Source organism: Tenrec ecaudatus, chromosome 16, assembly GCF_050624435.1.
Source record: "Tenrec ecaudatus isolate mTenEca1 chromosome 16, mTenEca1.hap1, whole genome shotgun sequence".
NCBI lineage: Eukaryota > Metazoa > Chordata > Mammalia > Afrosoricida > Tenrecidae > Tenrec > Tenrec ecaudatus.
In genome coordinates this window covers 30,231,610-30,250,179 of record NC_134545.1, presented here as the reverse complement: position 1 = coordinate 30,250,179, position 18,570 = coordinate 30,231,610, and the positions used below count along the sequence as shown (strand labels likewise).

Below are 18,570 nucleotides of genomic sequence, written 5' to 3'. Positions count from 1 at the left end.
CTTGCTGCCCCACCAACAAGTAGCCCAGTCTCCTCCCTTTCTCTCCACCCTCTGTACCCATCTGCTGGCAACTCAGCAGAGACAATCCCATGGCATGTAGGGACAGACATGGCAAGGGTGGGGATGGGGTGGGGGGGGTGTAGTTGGAGCTGAATGCCAGGAAGATCATTCTAACGAGGTGCATAATTCAAGTGGATGGTCACAGGAGGTAGTGAGTTCCCCTTCTGAAGATAGGTGCAATTACAAGCTAGAATACAGTGAGTTTCTTCCAGTCCAGAAATAGTCGGGCTCAGCTGCTTACTGTAAACCCAGCTCATCTGGCCTCGTCTGCTCCTTAGCACCAGGCAGTGCCCAGGCTCCATAATGACAGAATCAGGGTAAAATTTAAGCATCTCTTGTCTGTCTCCTGCCTAGATAGGGCAAGCAAGGCTGGAGAATAGGAGTGGGGGCTTGCCACACATGACTGTGGCACAGCTTTGACCCAGTGCCCCGAGGAAAAAACACAACAACAGACTCACTGCCATAGAGTTCGATTCTGAATCATCGTGACCCCATGGGACCGGGTAGAGCTGCTCCTGTGAGTTTTAAAGATTGTCTCTTTGCAGGAGGAGAAAACCCCATTTTTCTCCCACAGAACAGCCAGCTGGTAGTTTTGAACTGCTGACTTGATCGTTAGTAGCCCAAGGGGCAATTACTGCACAAGAGAGCTTGGTTAGTGCTTGACCCACTCCTGTAAGGCATAAGCCATGTGGTTTGAGGAGGACTTCTCAGGCTGCTGCCTCCCGGCCTCAGTCTGGGCAGCATGCTGGATGATGGCAGCGTGTACTGTCATAGACACTCACGTGTGTATAAGAGAGAGCTTTATATAAAGAGTAATTGTATACTAATAAAACATCCCAGCCTAGTCCAGATCAAGTCCATACGTCTGATATTAGCCCATGTCCATTACCAGTCTGTAACTTCCTCTTCAGACTCACACAACACACGCAATGACACCGAATGCAGGGAGATCACAGACCAGTGGGTGGAAAGCCTTGTGGATCCAGTGGCAGTGGAAACATCTCTGGTGTGGGTCTCCACACGGCTCCTCCAGCTCCAGGGTGCTGGCTCCATCAGCGTAGTTCCATGCGGCTTGTCAACAGGAATGTGTAGCAGAGAGGGTGTGTGTCTGGCCTCCAGTGAGCTATTTATCTCCCTCAAGCTTCCAAATGAGGCTATCCAGCTGCGACCTGATTGACAGACTAGACCCCACCCCTTCCTCAAGTTGACAGTAGATTATGTAACTGCCACTCAGGGAAAGAGAACAGTGTGCTCGACTAGGTCTGCTGTCTGCAGAATGCTCATGATTTCCTTGTCTGTAAAGAGCTCTGCTGCCTGCAGTAAGGGTCACGCCTCAACACAGAGAAAATAAATGTCCTACCACTGAACCCGTGAGCAACATCTCAGTAGACAAAGACAAGGTGGAAGCTGTCAAGGATTTCATCTTGCTTGGATCCACAAGCAGTGCTCATGGAAGCAGCAGTCAGGACATCAAGTGATGCATAGCATTGGTCAAATCTACTGCACACCAAAGAAAACCCTCTTCAAAATGTTTGAAAGCAAACAAAGCTATCACTTTTATTTTTTTTTTTTTTTTTTATTTTTTTAAGCTATCACTTTTAAAATGAAGTGTTGGGTAGCAGAACAGGGACCAAAGTGTCCACCGGGCATGAGCCAATTCAGGCCTGAGGGGGTGGGGTGGGGGGTGGTACACCTGGATTGGCCCAATCTAGGCCAGGTGGGCTTAATTCAGCTATTGAGGTTAATCAGTACCGTTGACCATGCCTCCTAGCCGCAGACCCCCAAAAGGCCGGAACTGGGAGACCACGCTCTCCTTTCGCCCTGTTGCTCTGCCTTCGGAGCGGCTGTGTCTCTCTCTTTCTCTGGCCCGGAGCCGCCACGTGTGGGTGTGTAGTCCCACAAGGTTGCCCGCGTTCTTAACTGGAGAACCTGAAACTTCGTCTGTCCTTTCTAAAAACTCACTTGGATCACAAACCAGGCTTCGGCGTGAATTTCTTTCGCATGTGAAGCCAAGAATTGAGGTGTTTCCCACCCAAGGGATCTAATAAGGTGCCCTGACCCAAGCCATGGTCTTTTCTATCCCCTCATCTGCGTGTGAAGTTGGACACCGAATAAGGAAGACCAAAGAAGAACCGGTGCCTTTGAATGATGGCAATGGTGAAGAATTTTTTTTTTTAATACCGTGGACAATCGGAAGACTAAACCCTGCCAGCTGGTGAGGCTTTGGCTCATGCTGTTGGGGCATATCACCAGGAAGGACCTGTGCTTGGAGAAAAATATTGGTAAAGTGGAGGGCAGTGCAAAAGAGGAAGACCGTCAGGAAAATGGACGGATACAGTAGCCTCAGCAGAAGCCTCAAAGATAAGACTGATCATGTTCATGGCCCAAGGTCAGCTACTGTGGGCTCCAGCCCCACAATCAAATGGAGTCCGGAGGAGATGACCACGCAATTGTAGGGAAAAGGAGACAGGAAAGTGAGGCACAGGGGACTGACCGCCAATAGTGGGAGAAGAGCAGTTTGTTCAACAATAATATTTTATAGCAATGGAGTTTGCAAGTCTCTTGTTAGTACACACACTGAAATGTGTTATGTGTTTACCTTCACTGTCCTGAGCCTTCTAAGGGAACACTTCAAAGGAAGTATCTGTCCAGAGGAAACAAATGGTGTCAATAGTTCTTTAAGAAGAAAGACAAAGGCAACAGCTACTTAGAGATAGGGATCCTTTAACTGACACACGTGAGAAGCCAGGTGTCTGTAGGAGACAGCTTATCATATCATGGAGGGTGGATGTGAAGAACTGTTCTGCCTGGAAATTTGTGCATTTGGCTTTCCTGATTATCTCAGGACTTCCTCTAAACTCCAGTGCTGGCCTTCCAAACGCTGTGGTCCAGGAGGGTAGAGAGTAGGCCTCTAAGGTCCTCAGTTTCCCACAAGCTACTCTTTCTTTCTGTTGTGCATAGGGGTGAGTTGAAAATTACTCCAAGGCACATAACTGCAGGCTCGCATTGTCGCACATGCTGTAAAGATCGTCTTTAGCAACAACTCCCCAGTTACCATTTATTGAGGCCCTTGAGGCAGGCTCTGAGCCTGTGTCCATCACCCTGGGCTCAGAACTTGGGCACAGCCAGTGAGGATCCCAAATAAAGGCCTCTGGCCTGCTGGGGGGACCCCAGTCAGTGCCCACCTACCCCACCTGCTGCTCCTACTCCAGGCCCCTTCCCTGCCACTTGCTGGGCTGTCTGTTCACCCAGCATAGCTCAAACTGGGCTAGTCTATATTCTGGGTCTGGAACTGCAGATCGCCCTGAGGTGGGAAGAGCGGGGCTGGAGAAGCAGCCTACAAGTGGGGTCTGTCCTTAGCAAGGACCAGGAGGAGAGACCAAAGAGATAGCGATGCCCATAAAAAGGACGTGCAGGTTCCGGGGCAGACACGAGGGGAGTCCAAGGCCCAGACTGACTCTGGCGAGGGATGTGAGCTTGCGTGTGACAGGGTCCGAGAGGGCTGCTAGGCGGGCAGGTGACAGCTGGGAGTCTTGGGCTCAGGCTGGGTCTAGCAGCCGAAGCCTCTGAGGACATGCGATCGGGGGCAGCTGCAAGAGGCTGCGGGTGCAGATGATAGACCACCAGGCTGCTGTTAGGGTCACGAGGAACCCACCCGCCCACTCTGTTCCCAAGGCTTGGCGCAGCCTGGAGGGAGGGCGCGGGGCAGGCTGCAATACCCGAGGGACGGCGCGCGCAGCCAACCAGACCACAGATCGCGGCGCACCGCCCTGTCCCTCGCCGCGTGGTCCAATGGCGAGCGCGTTGGCAGCTTGCGGGGCGGGGCTTTGGCCGTAGCTGCGGCGCACGGACCAGGGACCCGGAAGTTGGCGGTGGCAGCGAGGGAGAGAGAGAGACAGCGGGTGAGTGCCCGGCGGGCGAGCGGGCGGGCGATCTGGGCCGGCGGACTTTGCTTTTGGCTGGCTGGTCTCGGGGGGTCGCGGAGATTGGGGGACCTGGGCGGGCCAACACCCCCTCTCGGTTCTGGCTCCTTTAACGCGGAGTGGAAATCTAGCTTCCCTCCCGGGGACTCGGGGTTCTGGGGCGACCAGATCGACACCTGCGGAGGGAACGCACCGCACGCAGTTTGCAAGGCAGTGTCCCTGCGCCCCGCCTGAACAGCGAGCGGAGGCGCTGGCAAGTAGGACCTAGGTGCCGCGGGGGCACGGGGAACTGTGTGGTCACTGCGGGGTGGGCAGGCTGTGCGCCCTCCCCCTCTCCCCACCCCCAGCCCCCCGCCAGCTTCAGGGGCAGCTCTGGGAGCAGGTGACAGCTGTTGCTCTCAGGGCCAGGGCATTCTGTACCTGCAGGCGACCTTCCTCGTGTGTCTCAGCTCTTCAGATTACCCACTACCCAAAACAGGGCAGACAGCTGGGCGAAGGGCCCCCTCCCGCCAGCCCTGGCACTGCAGCCGCTGGTGCGCTGCTCCTTTCCTCCTGGAGATGGCGCTCCGGCCAGCTGAAGCTCCTGTGCGTCCTGCTGGGCCAGCACTCTGTTCTGAGGGCGTCCACTGCACGTGGGCAAGCCCCAAAGCCTGAGGGAGGGGGGGAGGGTGGCGGGACAGGCTCATTGAGGCTGGGCTGCCATCTGTCTCCTGTCTGCTTTAGCTGCCCTCGTTAAACGCAGAGTTTTCTTCCTCGGGCAGCTGTGGTAGTATGGGCTTGAGGGGCTCACCTCCTGCCGCACTTGGGAAGCCCCTCTGCTACACTTGCTTACAAACCTGGCTGACCCAACCCTGACCCAACCCTGCTCCAACCCTGACACAGGGCAGCACCCTGACCTAACCCTGCTCACAGCTCAGAAGAATGAACCTGAGGGAACAAATACTGTTCCCAAGGTCATCCCTGCTTAGGCCAGTTTCCAAGGTCCCTGTGCTCCTAGGCTTGTCTCCCAGGAGCCTTCCTGTAGCAGGTGAGTGGACAGGTCTGGGAAGGATGACCACAAGGAGCTCCACCCTTGGCCTCAGGGGCCAGCATTCCTGCGTTGAGTGGAGCTGGGCTCCTATCGTCCAGATTCCTCTCCACTCTTCCAGCTGTTACAGGTACATTTGCAGGTGACAGACCCCTCCCACGGAGGACATGGATCACTTCGGCCCCCTGGTGGGTTTTTCACCACTGCAGCTTGTCTTTTGTGAGCAGCCGTGGTCCTCACACCTCACAGTGTAGTGTTGTAGGTACTGGCTCCCATGCCAGACTCTGCCCTGGTTGGTGAGTGCTCTTCCAGGCCCCCCAGGTACCTCCCTGGTGGCACTCCTTCAAAAAGCATCTGCTTGATAGGTGAGGGGCCTTGTGGGGAATCCAAGGGCCTTTTGGAGAGAAGTAGCCCAGTGAGGGGGAAGCAGGGATTTGTAGAAGTGGTTCCAGAACCTGCCAACCCTGCATGTCAATAAACACTCCTGGCTTGAGAGGGCTAATGTCTGTTCTTTAATGATGTGTTGGTCAGCATGTGAGGTCACACAGAGTCCCGTGTTGATTGAATCTGTCCCCATCTCCTAATCCAGGAGGGTGACCATGGGCACCATGCAAACAAGGTTATCCTCGAACAACCTAAGCCTGTCACCATCGAATCAATTCTCACTCATAGTGACCCTAAAGGACAAGTGTCCCCTAAGGGTTTCCAAGGCTGTCAATATTTTCAAAAGCCTCATCTTGCTCCCATGGCATGGCTGGTGGGCTTGAACTGCTGACCTTTCAGTGAAAAGGTCATGTATAGCTCACTGTGCTACCAACCCAAACCAAACCCACTGCAATAAATTTGGTTATCACTCACAGTGATCCTAGGGGACAGAGTAGGACTGCCCCCTAGGGGTTTCTTAAACCATCCCTCTTTACAGAAACTGATGACCTCATCTTTCTCCCTTGGAGTGGCTGATGACTTTGAACCTCCGAGGTTGCTGTTCACAGCCTGGCACCTGCCCATGGTGTCCCAGGGCCCCCTCCCTAGCACAGCAGAGCTGCCCTTTCAACGTATCAGTGCCACTTCTGTTTTCTCCGCCTACCTCCGAGATTATAAAAGTGACGTTGATGTGCTTAAAAATAGCAAGGGTGAGTGGCTGCTGCCACGGGCCCTGCTAACCAGTGGTTGCTTGTCCCCCAAGTTTTCCACCTCTGCTGCCTACCTGCACCCCTTGCCAGGGCCAGAGCCTGGTAAATCCTTGTTCATTGCCATGCAGGCTGCAGTGGCCACGCAAGTCTGGGTCTCATGGGGTGGGGGTTGTGTCCTACTTTCTGAACTGCAGATTATTCAGCTGCTTTGGGTCATGACAAGGTGCTGACATTCTGGTCTGAGGTTTAGTCGCTACCCGGGAACATATAGAAGAGCGTAGAAGAGAACATGGCTGTAGCCACACAAAAGGCCCCGGGGTGCCAGGGTTCCACTCTGGGATGGGCACAGGAAAGTGGGGCCAGCTAGGACAACAGCTGGTGTACTGCTAGGAACACAGAGACGTCAGGGCTTTCTTTGCCAAGACCCTGGGGAGCCACGCCGGGCTCCCCTGTGTGCTGGTGTCCTCTGCTGGCGGCCATGTGAAGTTCATGTGTAGAAAGACAGCCCTGCCCTGAGACTATACAGGACTTGGAGTCGGGGAGACAGTGTGAGACTGCTGGTGGCTGGGGATCGGACAGTGGGGGGCTTACTGAGGGGCTTACCGGAGGCTGGCAGGCCGTTTTGTGCACCCAGGCAGACAGGCTGATGAGGAGCCTTCAGATGTATTTCCCAAATGTGCAGCAAGCTTAGCACTGCTGTGTGCAGAGGCGCCGTGTAGGCAGCCCTTAGGAGACTGGCAGGTTGTGAACTTGGAACCTCAGGCTCCCAGATAGGGCCCTTGACTGCTACACACACGCCCCTACACACTTGCATCCTATGCAATCCCTGCTGTCTGGGGATTCTGGCCAGCTGTCTCTTTTTGTCTTCTCAGTTGGAAGGAAAGTGCTTTGGGGAAGAAGGGAGTTTGGAGGCGGCAGGCCCGTTCCTGCTCTGTGCTCTGGTGAGGCCATGGGCATGGGTAGAAGAACTGGAGAGAGCCGGGTGATGTGCAGGCCTGGGCCGGGGCAGGGGTTTGCACAATGCTCAGCCCATTCTTGTGGTTACAGTCTCCTGTTGTTGCCCACCTCCTCTTCCCGATTCTCCTTCCCTGCCCTCCCCATCTGCCTGGGGGTGGAGCTAGCGGGACTGAGGAGATGAGTTGCCCAATTTCACCTTAGAGGTTGGGATGCCGATGCACAGTGACACTGTAGGACAGGGGTAGAACTTTCCTTGTGGGTTTCCAAGAGTGTAGCTCTTGATGGGAGCAGAAAGCCTCAGCTTTCTCCTAGGGAGCTGGTTGGTGGTTTGAAACCGCTGACCTTGTAGTTAGCAGCCCAACGTGTAGCCACTGCGCCACCAGGGCTCCTTCATTTTTTTTCCCTACTGCATGGTATTTCAGCTTGTGTATGCTTCACAGTTTGTGAATCCATATGTCTGTTGATTGGCTGTCGTGAATGGCCCTGCAGTGAGTATTCGAGTCTAAGAATCCGAGTCTCGAGGCAGCCAGGCCCTTGATCGCAAAGCTGGAGGGTGGTGGTTCTAAATGGAGGATGGGAGCAGCTAGGTGGTTCCTGCAGCCAGGTCGTGATGCGTATTAACCCCCTGGGAAGGTGGGGTTGGTGGCCATGGTGGCATGTGGGACACCGAAGAGGGTTGCCTGGAAGTGACAGAGGCCAGGAGGGGTAGAAGGAGGATGCTGCTCTACACTCAGCCATCTCCTTGTAGCACTGTGGTGTATGGCAGTCCCTGCTGGCCTGCTACTAAACAGAGGGCTTACCCCACCCACCCTTGACCAGCTTCTTCCCCACCTGGGTTGGCAGTGCCATCTGGGGTGTCGAGGCATGAGTCACCTTGCAGAAAGCCATTTAGCCATTGTTCTTTTGAACTGGGCAATACCTGATGGATGGGGGTTGACTAGACCTGCTGACCATGCCTCTTGTAATCTGCCCTGGCCACATGGTGAGCCCTGGACAGGGAGATTCAGGTGGAGCTTCCTGGTGGGTGCCCATGCATGAGCAAGGGAGAGGATTTCTGGCTCCTCTTCAGGACATAGAAGCTCCACACTGCGACCCCTCCCAGACCTGCCTTTTAATGATTTTGCTGTGTGGTGGTAGTAAATATGTGTCCTGGAGAAGGACATCATGCCAGGTGAAGTGGAAGATCAGCAGGACAAGCGTAGCTACGAGATGGATTGGCCCAGTAGCTGCGGCAGTGGGCTACAGGTGTGAGGGCGGCACATGACTGGGTGTGTTTTGCTTTGTGGTCTAAGGGTCAGGACCACCCGATGGAGCCTAACAAGAACAACAACGCTAACTGTAGACGTGCTGTTTTGTGGTGGTTTGCCACCGACTCGTTTCCCCTCACTGTTTGAGTGTGCAGAGCAGAGCTGGGCTCTGTGGGGTTTTCAAAGCAGTGCCTTTGGGAAGCCGATTCCCAGGTCTCTCTTGCAAGGCATTTCTGGGTGGATGGGTGCAAACCGCTAAGCTTTGGGCGAACGGTGAGTGTTGAATTGTTTGCTCAACCCAGGGACTCCTCAGGGTATGGTCCTATGCAAGCCACCCCCCAAGCCACTGCCACCCAGTCTACTCTGACTTGTAATGACTCTCTTGGACAGTGTAGAACTGTGCTGCGGAGTTTCTGAGGCTGCACATCTTTACTGGGACAGACCTCCTGATCTCTCTTCTGTGAAGTAGCCGTGGTTGCTAACCACCTAACATTGCCCACACCCCGCCCCTGCCCCAGCTCCTTGACAAGCCCGAACCAAACCTGCTGCCAACCATGATTCTAACGCACTGACTGCAGGACAGAGCAGACCTGCCCCGTGGGGTTCCGAGGCTGTCAATCTTTCTAAGAGTAGAAAACCTCATCTTACTCCTGTGGAGCAGCTGGGGTGTTTGAACTGCTGACCTTGAGGTTAGCAGCTCACCATGTGACACATGGGGCCACTCAGGTTCCTTAAGGTCTGCTGTGCTCAGCGTGACTGCTGTGTCATTCCAGCAAAATCCCAGTCCCCTCAGGGGTAGTGGGAGCCAGCAGAGGCTGCCTCATACCTGCCCTACAGTCTGAAAGCTGTCCCTCCAAGCCCAGACAGCTGGGGCGATGACAGAGTGTGGTGGACGAAGCTAGAGAGGTTGAGAACCAGATCCATTTCCACTTTGGGAAACTGAATCCTGATGATCCTGACCATACAACTAGCCGTGAGGCTGGGAATTTCCTACCATGCCCCAGGCTTGGAATGTTAGCCCTCACCACTTGGCATCTCTGCTTTGTCCTCCGGGCCCCAGATTTGTCTCCCTGTCTGTCTACAGCACTTCCTTGCCAAACTATTCTTAGATGTTGCCTGGAGAGAGACTTAAGGCTTGACCCAACTTGAGTCTTGTTCTTGGTAAAGAGGCTGCATCGTAATCCCGTCCACCAGCTGTTAGGACGAGGCCCCATTGGGTCCTTGGTGGAGGCAGAGGGAGGAGCAGACCCAGCCTGATGAGGGCACTTAGCCAGAGACGGAATGGGCTTGGGCCCAGAGACAAGAGTGCACAGCCGCCTGGGACATCGTTACCATGCGGATGGGCTGGACGTGCCTGAAAAGAGGCCAGCCCTCTCCGCCGGCACCAGCGTTTGCTACGAATACCGGTGTCAGACCCAGATTCTCCCTTCCTCATTGGAGGGACTACCAGGTGTGACCCAGAAGCATGACGTGTTGGGGGTTGGGAAGGGCTTTCACCGTTTCCGAAGGAGAACAGGAAGCTCCTTGGCTGTACTTGAAGAGCCTTCTTCTCTTTCACTTCATCCCTGGTAGTCCCTCTGGTGAGCCAAGTGAGCCTGGGGACTCTTGGTCCGGCAGGCTGGAGTGGCCCAGTGCCGAGGCTCATGGGGTGCTCTGGGCCAGCAGAGGTTTGGCTGGGAGTCCTAGTGTGAGATGGGCCTTGGCCTCTGGTTGGTGGCGGGCAGCTAGAAGGGGAGTGGGGCTGCAGCCAGGGCGGTGCCTATGGGGGAGGCACTTGAACACTCATGGTCTACTGAGCACTTTCTGTGTCTTCGTGCCCATCCATGGAAGATGCCCATCTACTGCCTGTGCAACTAGTAGCGGCCCCAGAACTTTGAGGAGGACTGGCCTCTGGGGTGTCCCAAGCTGTAACCCTTCCAGAAACAGATGCTGCATCTTCCTGCCACACATCGGCTGGTATGTTCAAACTGCCAACCATGTGGCTAGCAGCTGAATGCTTAACCTCTGCACCAGCAGGGCCCTTCCCCATGAGGGTTAAACCAACAAAACCGAACACCTGGCCAGTGAGTCGATTCCAACTCACAGCAGCTCTATTGAACAGTGAACTGCCCTGTGGGTTACGAGGCTGACGAGCCTGAGGGGAGCAGACAGCCTCATCTTTCGCCCATGCTGCGACGGAAGGATTTGGGCTGCCAACCTTGTGGTTATCAGCCCAAGGCCTAATCCACTGCACCACAGCGGATATGGGGGGTTTATTGCAGGGATGTGGAGTCCAGCCACCCCATCTCCTTTGCCTACTGGGTTGCAGGCAGCACCCTTGGGACACAGAGGTGGTCCCCATGTTGTTGAGAAAGCAGGGGGACATTCTGCTGATGCGCCAGTGCCAGTGAGGTGTCCTTCTGTATGGCAGCTGACACCTCAAAGATTGTTGCAAGGGGGCAGTCCTGGCCCCAGAGACGCCCCCCCTTCCTGCCTCAAATTCTGGCTGCCTGTGAGAAGCTCCAGGAGCCCTGGTGGTGTAGTGGTTCCACACTGGGCTGCTAACCCCACAGTCAACAGTTTGAAACCACCAGCTGCTCCTTGGGAGAAAGATGGGGCTTTCTACTCCCATCAAGCAATCCACAGCGGCAGTTCTACCCTGTCCTAGAAAGTCAATGGCACTGAGTTTGATGAGAAGCCCCAGAACCCTGCAGGGCCCACAGACTCCCACCAGGGGTCTCTGCCTTCTTACTGAGTTGACAGAGTAGAACCTGATACTGCAAATTCCAAGCACACGCCTCCCTCATGTCACCTACATTGATGCCACTCAGCCAGGTGAAACTTCCGTCTATAGGGGTGCCTCTGGAAGCACTTTCAGGCTGCCTGTCTCTGCTCTCCCAGCTGCAGCCCTGCCTCCAGCAGCCCCTGCACCACGGGCAAGTACAGACAGGATAGTGGTCTGTACAGCCACTGGTGGGCAGGGAGCCAAGAGGGTGGGTTTGCTCACTTGCTGTGTAGGTGCCAGGGAGGTTCCATGGTGGACTGGCAGGGAGCATGCTGGGAGAAAGGGTCCTGCACAAACTCACAGGCACCTGCCAGGAGTCTGCTGAGGGCCCTTGGGAGCCTCAGTGAAGAGGGGTGAAGCTGGGCAGGCAGGTGCTAGGATGCAGCAGGGTGGAGGGGTTGGAGGGCAGCGGGCCTGGCTTGAGTGGGGGGTGAGGGGCTGGAGAGAAAGGCAGTCCCTGATGGTCCCCTCCCCAGGGGCTGGCTTTCCTCTGGTCCTTCCTTCCCAATGACCACGTCTTTGTCAAGACTAAATCTGCTGGGCTCTGGGTCACTCCTCTGGGCCCAGGCCAGCCTGAAGACAAGCCAATGGCTCTGTGAGGGACCGCAGACTGCCCCTTGGATCACAGAACCTGCCCCTTGCCTTTCCCTCAAGCATTGGTGCTGTGCCGTCTGCCCCTGCCTCCCCGCCAAGCCCTGATCTGCAGCTGGCATCTCAACAGTGGGCATCAGTGGTCAGGCATGTGGCCAGACAAGGACCATGAAAGGATAATGATAGCCATCTCCTCTAAAGTCCCCAGAGCAGGGCCGTCCCAGGGGGATGGTCCTCCATCGCATGGGTCTTGAGGCAGACCAAGGGCGCAAAGGCGGTGCATTCACACCTGGGATGAGGAGCACCAGCATGGAGGTTGAGATTTTTAACACATCACGTTGGGGACGTAGTGGGCAGGGATGGCCCTCAAACTGGCCAGAGATGTGCAACACAAAGTCTGCACTGGCCTTGTGTGTCATCACGCTCCTGGGGGACTGTCTTGCTCTGTCCCCTGCTGCCTTTGGCCCCAGCACCTGTGAGATGGCTAGCAGCCCTCTTTTAAGACCTGCAGCATCCTGCAGACATTGTGTTTCACCATGCAGATACCTCACCTGTCTACAGGTAGTACAGGTTGGGGATGGTCCACTGAGCTCATCCCACTGTGCCCGTGGGGGCCAGCAGAAGCAGTGCTGGGGAGGGACAGTGAGAGGGTGAATGAGCATGCATCGGCCTGCTGTGTCCTGAGTTAGAGTTAAGTCTTGGGGATTCCAGACATACTGTGCACAGCCAGGCCTATGCCCCACCCTGATCCCAGCTGCTGACAGAGGTGTTCAATTCAGACATACTGGGTCCAGCCAGGCCTATGCCCCACTCTGGTCCCAGCTGCTGGCAGAAGGTGCTCAGGTCAATGGGGAGAGGGTCCCGGTAGCCTGGAGCATGATGACATTGTCATCCGAGACAGCCACTTCCTTCCCCTCTGAGCTGCCAGCTGCATCTACAGTGCTGGTGGCAAGTTCAGCCTGCTCAGATCGGGTCAGCAGTGGCCTTGTCTGGGCAATCGGTTTACCAGGGTGTGGCCTAGGGAGGTGACATGGATAGGGAGCCCTCAGGGTCTTGGCTTCCATCCACTGCCCTTCCAGGGAGCATAATTTTGGGGTCCTTTGTTGAGATGGTGATGCTTGTCCCTGCCAGTGTCATGTTCTCTGTCTGGTGTGACCACTCCGAGGCCAGATAGCGGAGCAGACAGGATTGGTCTTTCCCCACCTCCCTCTGACGTGGCGCATAACTCATGCCTCTTCCACACTCCGACAGGCGTCTGAGACCCAGTGAGCCACCCCTTTTTTCCTCTGTCCCTTCTATGGAGAAGAAAACCCTTCCTGGTCCTGGGGTGCCCCATGCTGGTGCATAACACCGCCACAACCATGCAGCCCTGAGCTGGTACACTTAAAACTTGGTGTACTTTTTCAGACACTCAGACACACATGTGAACACGCAGCACACAGAGTCCACATTGTACATGGCATAGAAATGTGTATACACAGCTCATAGAGATACATGTGTTCACATTGCATGTGGTGCACGGAGACGCAATCAAATACACATAGCACACAGAGACATCTGTGCACACAGGCACATGCACACATTGCTCCTGAGCATACACATGTCAATACAGCATAGACACATCCCTCACCAACACATGTACACACCGTTCATGGACATGCAGACGGGCACCCAGCATAGATGCCCGAGGTTATTATGTGCGTATCACCACCCATTCAGCAGCACCACTCTCCCCGGTGGCTCCCTCGGAATTTGGACAGCCTCATTGGTCTTGTGCTTTTGACCACAGAGCTGAGTCACCAACCCCTCCCCGGGCTCTGAGGCCCCCTGGAGCTGGGAGGAGAGCTGTGCTGAGCCCACATCCACTCATTGCCCATGGGCATTTCACAAGACCTGGCATCTTTAACAGCCCTCACTCTTGCCTGGGGCAGGCCTTCCTTGTTGCCTGCCCTGTGATCTTGCTCTGAGGTCCCAGCACGGTTGGGGTCTTTGCAGAGGGCGTCCCTGCATAAGAGCTGCCAAGCAGCCCTCCTGGATTGGATGAGGCTCCCTGAGTGGCTGGGGGCTGACGTGGGGCGACCTGCCACTGGCTGGTGGTAGGGCTGGGCACTGTGGCCCAGGAAAAGAACAAGAGGCCTGGGGTCTGGCTATGTGAGGGGGCTGTGTTCGCAGGCGGGGGTCACTGGCTGTGGTCCCAATGAGGGCGACAGCTCTGCCCGCTGCCAGCTAGTGCCGCAGGCATCGAGGCAACGATTCAGTCAGTGCCGGTGTTTGGGGTTCGTGCAGGAAACTCTGATGTAGGGAGGAAGTCTGGGCTCCTGGTGCCAGCCAGTGCTGCGGCCTGCCCTCCACGCTCACTAAATGCATTGTCCCTCTTCCCGCAGACTGTGTGACCGTGGGAGGCAGCCTCCAAGAGAACCATGTGTATCATCTTCTTTAAGTTTGACCCTCGCCCTGTGTCCAAAAATGCTTACAGGTAACCCCCTCCCCGCCCCCCCCCCCCGTCATGTCTCCCCGGTGCTCTCGGCACTAGTGGCCAGCGCACCCAGGCATCCTCGTTTGCTACGGATGAGGTGTTGGTGTTGCTGGGTTATGCCCGCTATGGCCAAGGGACCCGGAGGCTGGTTTGTAGCCACCTGGGTAGGGATGGTGTGGTGGGGGCGGTGGGGGGGGCACTGAGCTTCCCAGCCTGTTCTCCCAGGGTGATGAGGATAGGGGAGAGGGTAGCCAGAGAGCCTGGGCCAAGCCCCCAAACTCAGCCCAGTGATTTGGAAAGGCCTAAGCCATGCTCTCTTGGCCAGAGGTCAGTCACTGCAGAGTGGGGAATGCTGGCAGCATTGTCACCGTGACTGGGACCCTGAGCTGACATGCGGTGAAGTCCCAACACTGGCCACAGCTGTGCAGGGCTGAGAGGCTGAGGCGGAGCTAGGACACGCTTGGAGAGTGGAGCTGGGCGTGGATGGTGAACATGAACCCGACTCGGGCTGCTAGCCCACGCGGCCTCCTGTGGCACTGGGCATGCGTGGGGGGTGGGGAGCAGTGACGGAGCGGAGGGGGCCAGCTGGAGGCACTGGGCTCCCTGTCTTTGATCCTTCACTTATAAAGACGACAAGGTAGAAGGTCTGACCACAAGCGTTTGGACTTGCTCATCAGTGCAACCAACTGGGGAGTTAACCTCATTTTGAGATTTGCAAGAGCAAATCATTTGAAACGTTTCAGCCACAGTGCGATGTGAGGCCCCCCACCGAATGGCACCATCACCAAACTGCCTGGTACGGTGACCAAGTCAGCTCACGTCAGCCCAGAACGCAGGACACAGAGTCTGCTCCTCTTGGTAAACAGATGATGTAAACAGCTCTGTGGAGTCAGAGTTAAGTCCAAGGCGTTCCTTGAGTGACCCCGAAGAGAGCATCTGCATGAAGGGGGACCCAGGCAGCAGACAGCACGCAGATGCCGCGCTCACACAGCCCGCGATGTCAGTGCCCTGGAGCCCATGCCCGCTGAGAGCAACCCGCGAAGAGCGCAATGAAACACGGCCTGGTCCTGAGCCGTCTTGAGCCTGTTCTTGCAGCCACTGTGTCACACCAGCTCACGGAGGGTCTTCCTTTTCCCCTCCTTTCGCTGACCCTCTACTATACTACGGTGACCTTCTCCAGGGATTGGTTCCTCCGGGGCACAGGCGCCTTGTAGACCTAGCTGGGGGCAGCCAGCAAAATACCTGCAGAAGCTGGCAGAGAGAGCAGCCCCTTCTCTTTCTGTTGCTCTCTAGTGCCACCTACAGGCAAAGCATAATAATGCTGGCTGTCATGTACATCCTGTGGATTCTGACAAAACATTGGGCTGCTAACCACAAGATTAGCAGTTCGAACTCCCCGTGGGAGAGAGAAGAAGCTTTATATTCCTGTCAAGAGTTACAGTCTGGGAAACCCACAGGGGCAGTTCACCCACTCCTCTAGGCTCCCCACTGAGTCTGGCTAGCTATAAAGAGATTTCCAGTTCATCACCACAGAAGCCTCCCAGTGGTTCAGTGTTGCACTGCTAACTTCAAGGGCGGCATTTCAAACTCACCAACCAACAGAAGGCGGATGGTGCCCGGCTACAAAAAGATAGAGCGTCTGGGGTCTTAAAGGTTTGAAGTTACACAAGCCACCATTCAGCCCACATGGAAGAAGCACACCACTGGTGTGATCATGAGGCGTCATTGAGACCGGGTAATAGGCATCAGAAGACACATAACAAACAAACAAAAACACATTGTTGAGAACAAGGGTGGGCGGAGCGGAGACCCAAAACCCATCTGTAGGCAATGGAACAATCCCCCGACAGAGGGGCCACAGGAAGGAATGAGTCAACCAGGGTGCAGTAAAGCAGCGATGAAACACACAATATTCCTCTGGTTCCTTGAGTCCTCACCCCCCACTATCACGACCCCAGTGCTGCTTCTCAATTCAGACTAGGTCGGAGCATGTACACAGGTATGCACACGACACACAGAATCCAGGAACAGGAGTGGGAATCGTGATACCAGAAAAGGGCAAAGGGAAGGTGGGGAGAGGAAGGGAGAAAGGGGAACTGATTACAGTGATCAGCACATAACCATGCACCCCTCTCCAGAGGGAAGGACAACAGAAAATATGGGGGAAGGGGTGCAGCGCTCGGTGTCAGATAATAATTTCTAATCTATCAAGGGGGTATGACGGTGGGGGGGTAGAAAGAGGAGCTGATACCAAGGGATCAATGGAAAGTAAATGTTTAGAAATGAAGGCAACATAAGTATAAACATGTCTGATGCAATCAATGTATGGATTGTAACAAGAGTTGTAAGAGTCCCCAACAAAATGATCTTTTAATAATAATATTTTTTTTAAAAACAACTCACCAACCAACACTTGGGAAAATGCCGCTTTCCCCTCTTCTAAAGATTGACAGCCTCAGAAACTCGGGTGAGCAGTTCTTTTCTGTACTAAAGGGTTTGGTTTGGTTCTGTTTCACTCAGCAGGAGGAGTCCTTGGGTGGTACAAATGGTTCTTTAGAAGCGCTTCTAAAGAAAGGCTTGGTAATCTACTGCCCCACTTAGTCACTGGAAACCCAAGAGCCAAGGACCTGCAAAAGATGCAGGCATCTGTGAGTGTGGCACAAACACCCTTTGAGTCAGTGGTAGTTTCAGGGTGGGCATGGGGTGGGGACAGTTGACAAATAGCGCACACACACACACACACACACACACACCCTGAGAAGGAAGTATGAACAAAGCCTGGGCAGTGCCAGCTCTGGCCCAGGGCCATCAGTCTGCCCCTCCCCTGCAGCCCCCTGTTACCCTGTCCCCGCAGCAGCAGGGCTGCCCCACATTCAGGCATGGCAAACCATCCCTCTGGGCCCCACTTAGAGCCCTGTCCACTGCTTCTGGCCTCCAGGAAGTTCTCTGGGTAGCTGGGCTCCGCTAACCTGTGCTCTGCCCACACTGCCTCCTCAGTGTGCTGGGCTTTCCCTGATGGTGGGCGTTTCGGGGAGCCTTGCTCCCTGACCTGTAGGACCACCCCTGGCACATCCTACATCTCTCGACCTGGGTGTGGTCCCTTGTGGAGGCCACTCTGCCCCATTCTCCAGGCCATCAGTGCCGGGCCATTGCGCCTCAGGCCCGTGTTGCCTGCCTCAGATGCGGCTCCTGTTTGTGCTGTGAGTCCTAGTTCTAGGAATGGTGTTTGCAGTGCACTAGTGAGGAGCACTGTGGGTGAGAAAGCCTTCGGCGTGTGTGGAAAAAGCTGGCTCTGGCCTGGGCCTCACCCTGCCAGCATTGCCTGGGTCCCAGTGACCCAGCTGTGCTCCGTAGGGGCAGCGGTCTTTGGAAGGAATTCTGTTTTATGTAAAGGCATAGTCCACGAAAATGTTCAAAGTAAAATGTGAGTTCCCATAAGCCACCATGGTAGCAGAACTATGAGCTGGCCCCACGGTTCTTGCCCCTGCTGTGTGTAGGGGCCAGGCCCCATGACTCAGTTACTTCGTGGCAAGGGAAGAGAGGCCACTGATGTAATTAAGTCCCCAGTCAGTGGGATCATCCTCTTTTCTGGCGACCCCTTTCTCAAAGAGTGGTTTTGAACTACTGACCTTGTGGTTAGCTGCAGTCCAACGAGTGGCCACTATCCCACCAGGGCGCCTCAGTTCCTTACTTTACCAAGCATGATGTCCTTCTTGAGAGGAACTGTTCTCCCCTGATAACAAGACAAGTCTTTCCAACCTCCCTTCTTTCATTTTTTTAAATTGTTGTTTTAGATCATTTTATTGGAGGCTCTTAGAACTCTTGTTACAATCCATCCATCAATTGTATCCAATGTATTCATACATATATTCCATCATTCTTTTCTAGGCATTTACTTTCCATTGAGCCCTTGGGATCAGTTCCCCCTTTTTTCGCCCCTCCCTCTCCCCCCCCCAACCCTCGTGGCCCCTTGATAGATTGTAGATTGTTAATTATTTTCAAATCTGACACTGAGCACTGCCTCCCTTCCCCTCTGGTTTCTGTTGTTCTCCCCCTGGATGGGGGTGTGTGGTTATGTGCCATTCATTGCGATTGGTGCCCCCCCTCTCTCCGTCTCCTCTACTTCCCCCTACCCTTTTGATATCTCTATTCCCATTCCTGTTCCTGGGTTTCATGTGTTGTGTTTTATCTCTTCCCTATACCTATGTACATGCTCCCGTCTAATCCAGAGTGGGAAGCGGCACTGAGGTCGTGATAGTGGGGGGTGAGGAGGCCTCCAGGGATCATGGCCCATTAGTGCTCTACTGCACCCTGATTGACTCATGCCCTCCCTGCAGCCCCTCTGTGGGGGGCTGTTCCATTGTCCATAGATGGGCTTTGGGTCTCCACTCC

At 55.0% G+C, this 18,570-nt stretch overlaps 1 protein-coding gene across 2 annotated transcripts in view; it reads left to right on the top strand.

Moving 5' to 3' along the window:
* Window positions 1-3,905: 3,905 nt before the first annotated feature.
* Window positions 3,906-18,570, top strand: part of TANGO2 (transport and golgi organization 2 homolog) — a 37,845-nt gene continuing 23,180 nt past the window's right edge. For both annotated transcript variants that reach the window (XM_075533928.1, XM_075533927.1), the window contains exons 1-2: window positions 3,906-3,962; window positions 14,087-14,178. In XM_075533928.1, coding sequence (XP_075390043.1) covers window positions 14,123-14,178 — 56 coding nt within the window. In that variant the 5' untranslated portion in view covers window positions 3,906-3,962; window positions 14,087-14,122. The remainder of the gene's footprint in view (window positions 3,963-14,086; window positions 14,179-18,570) is intronic.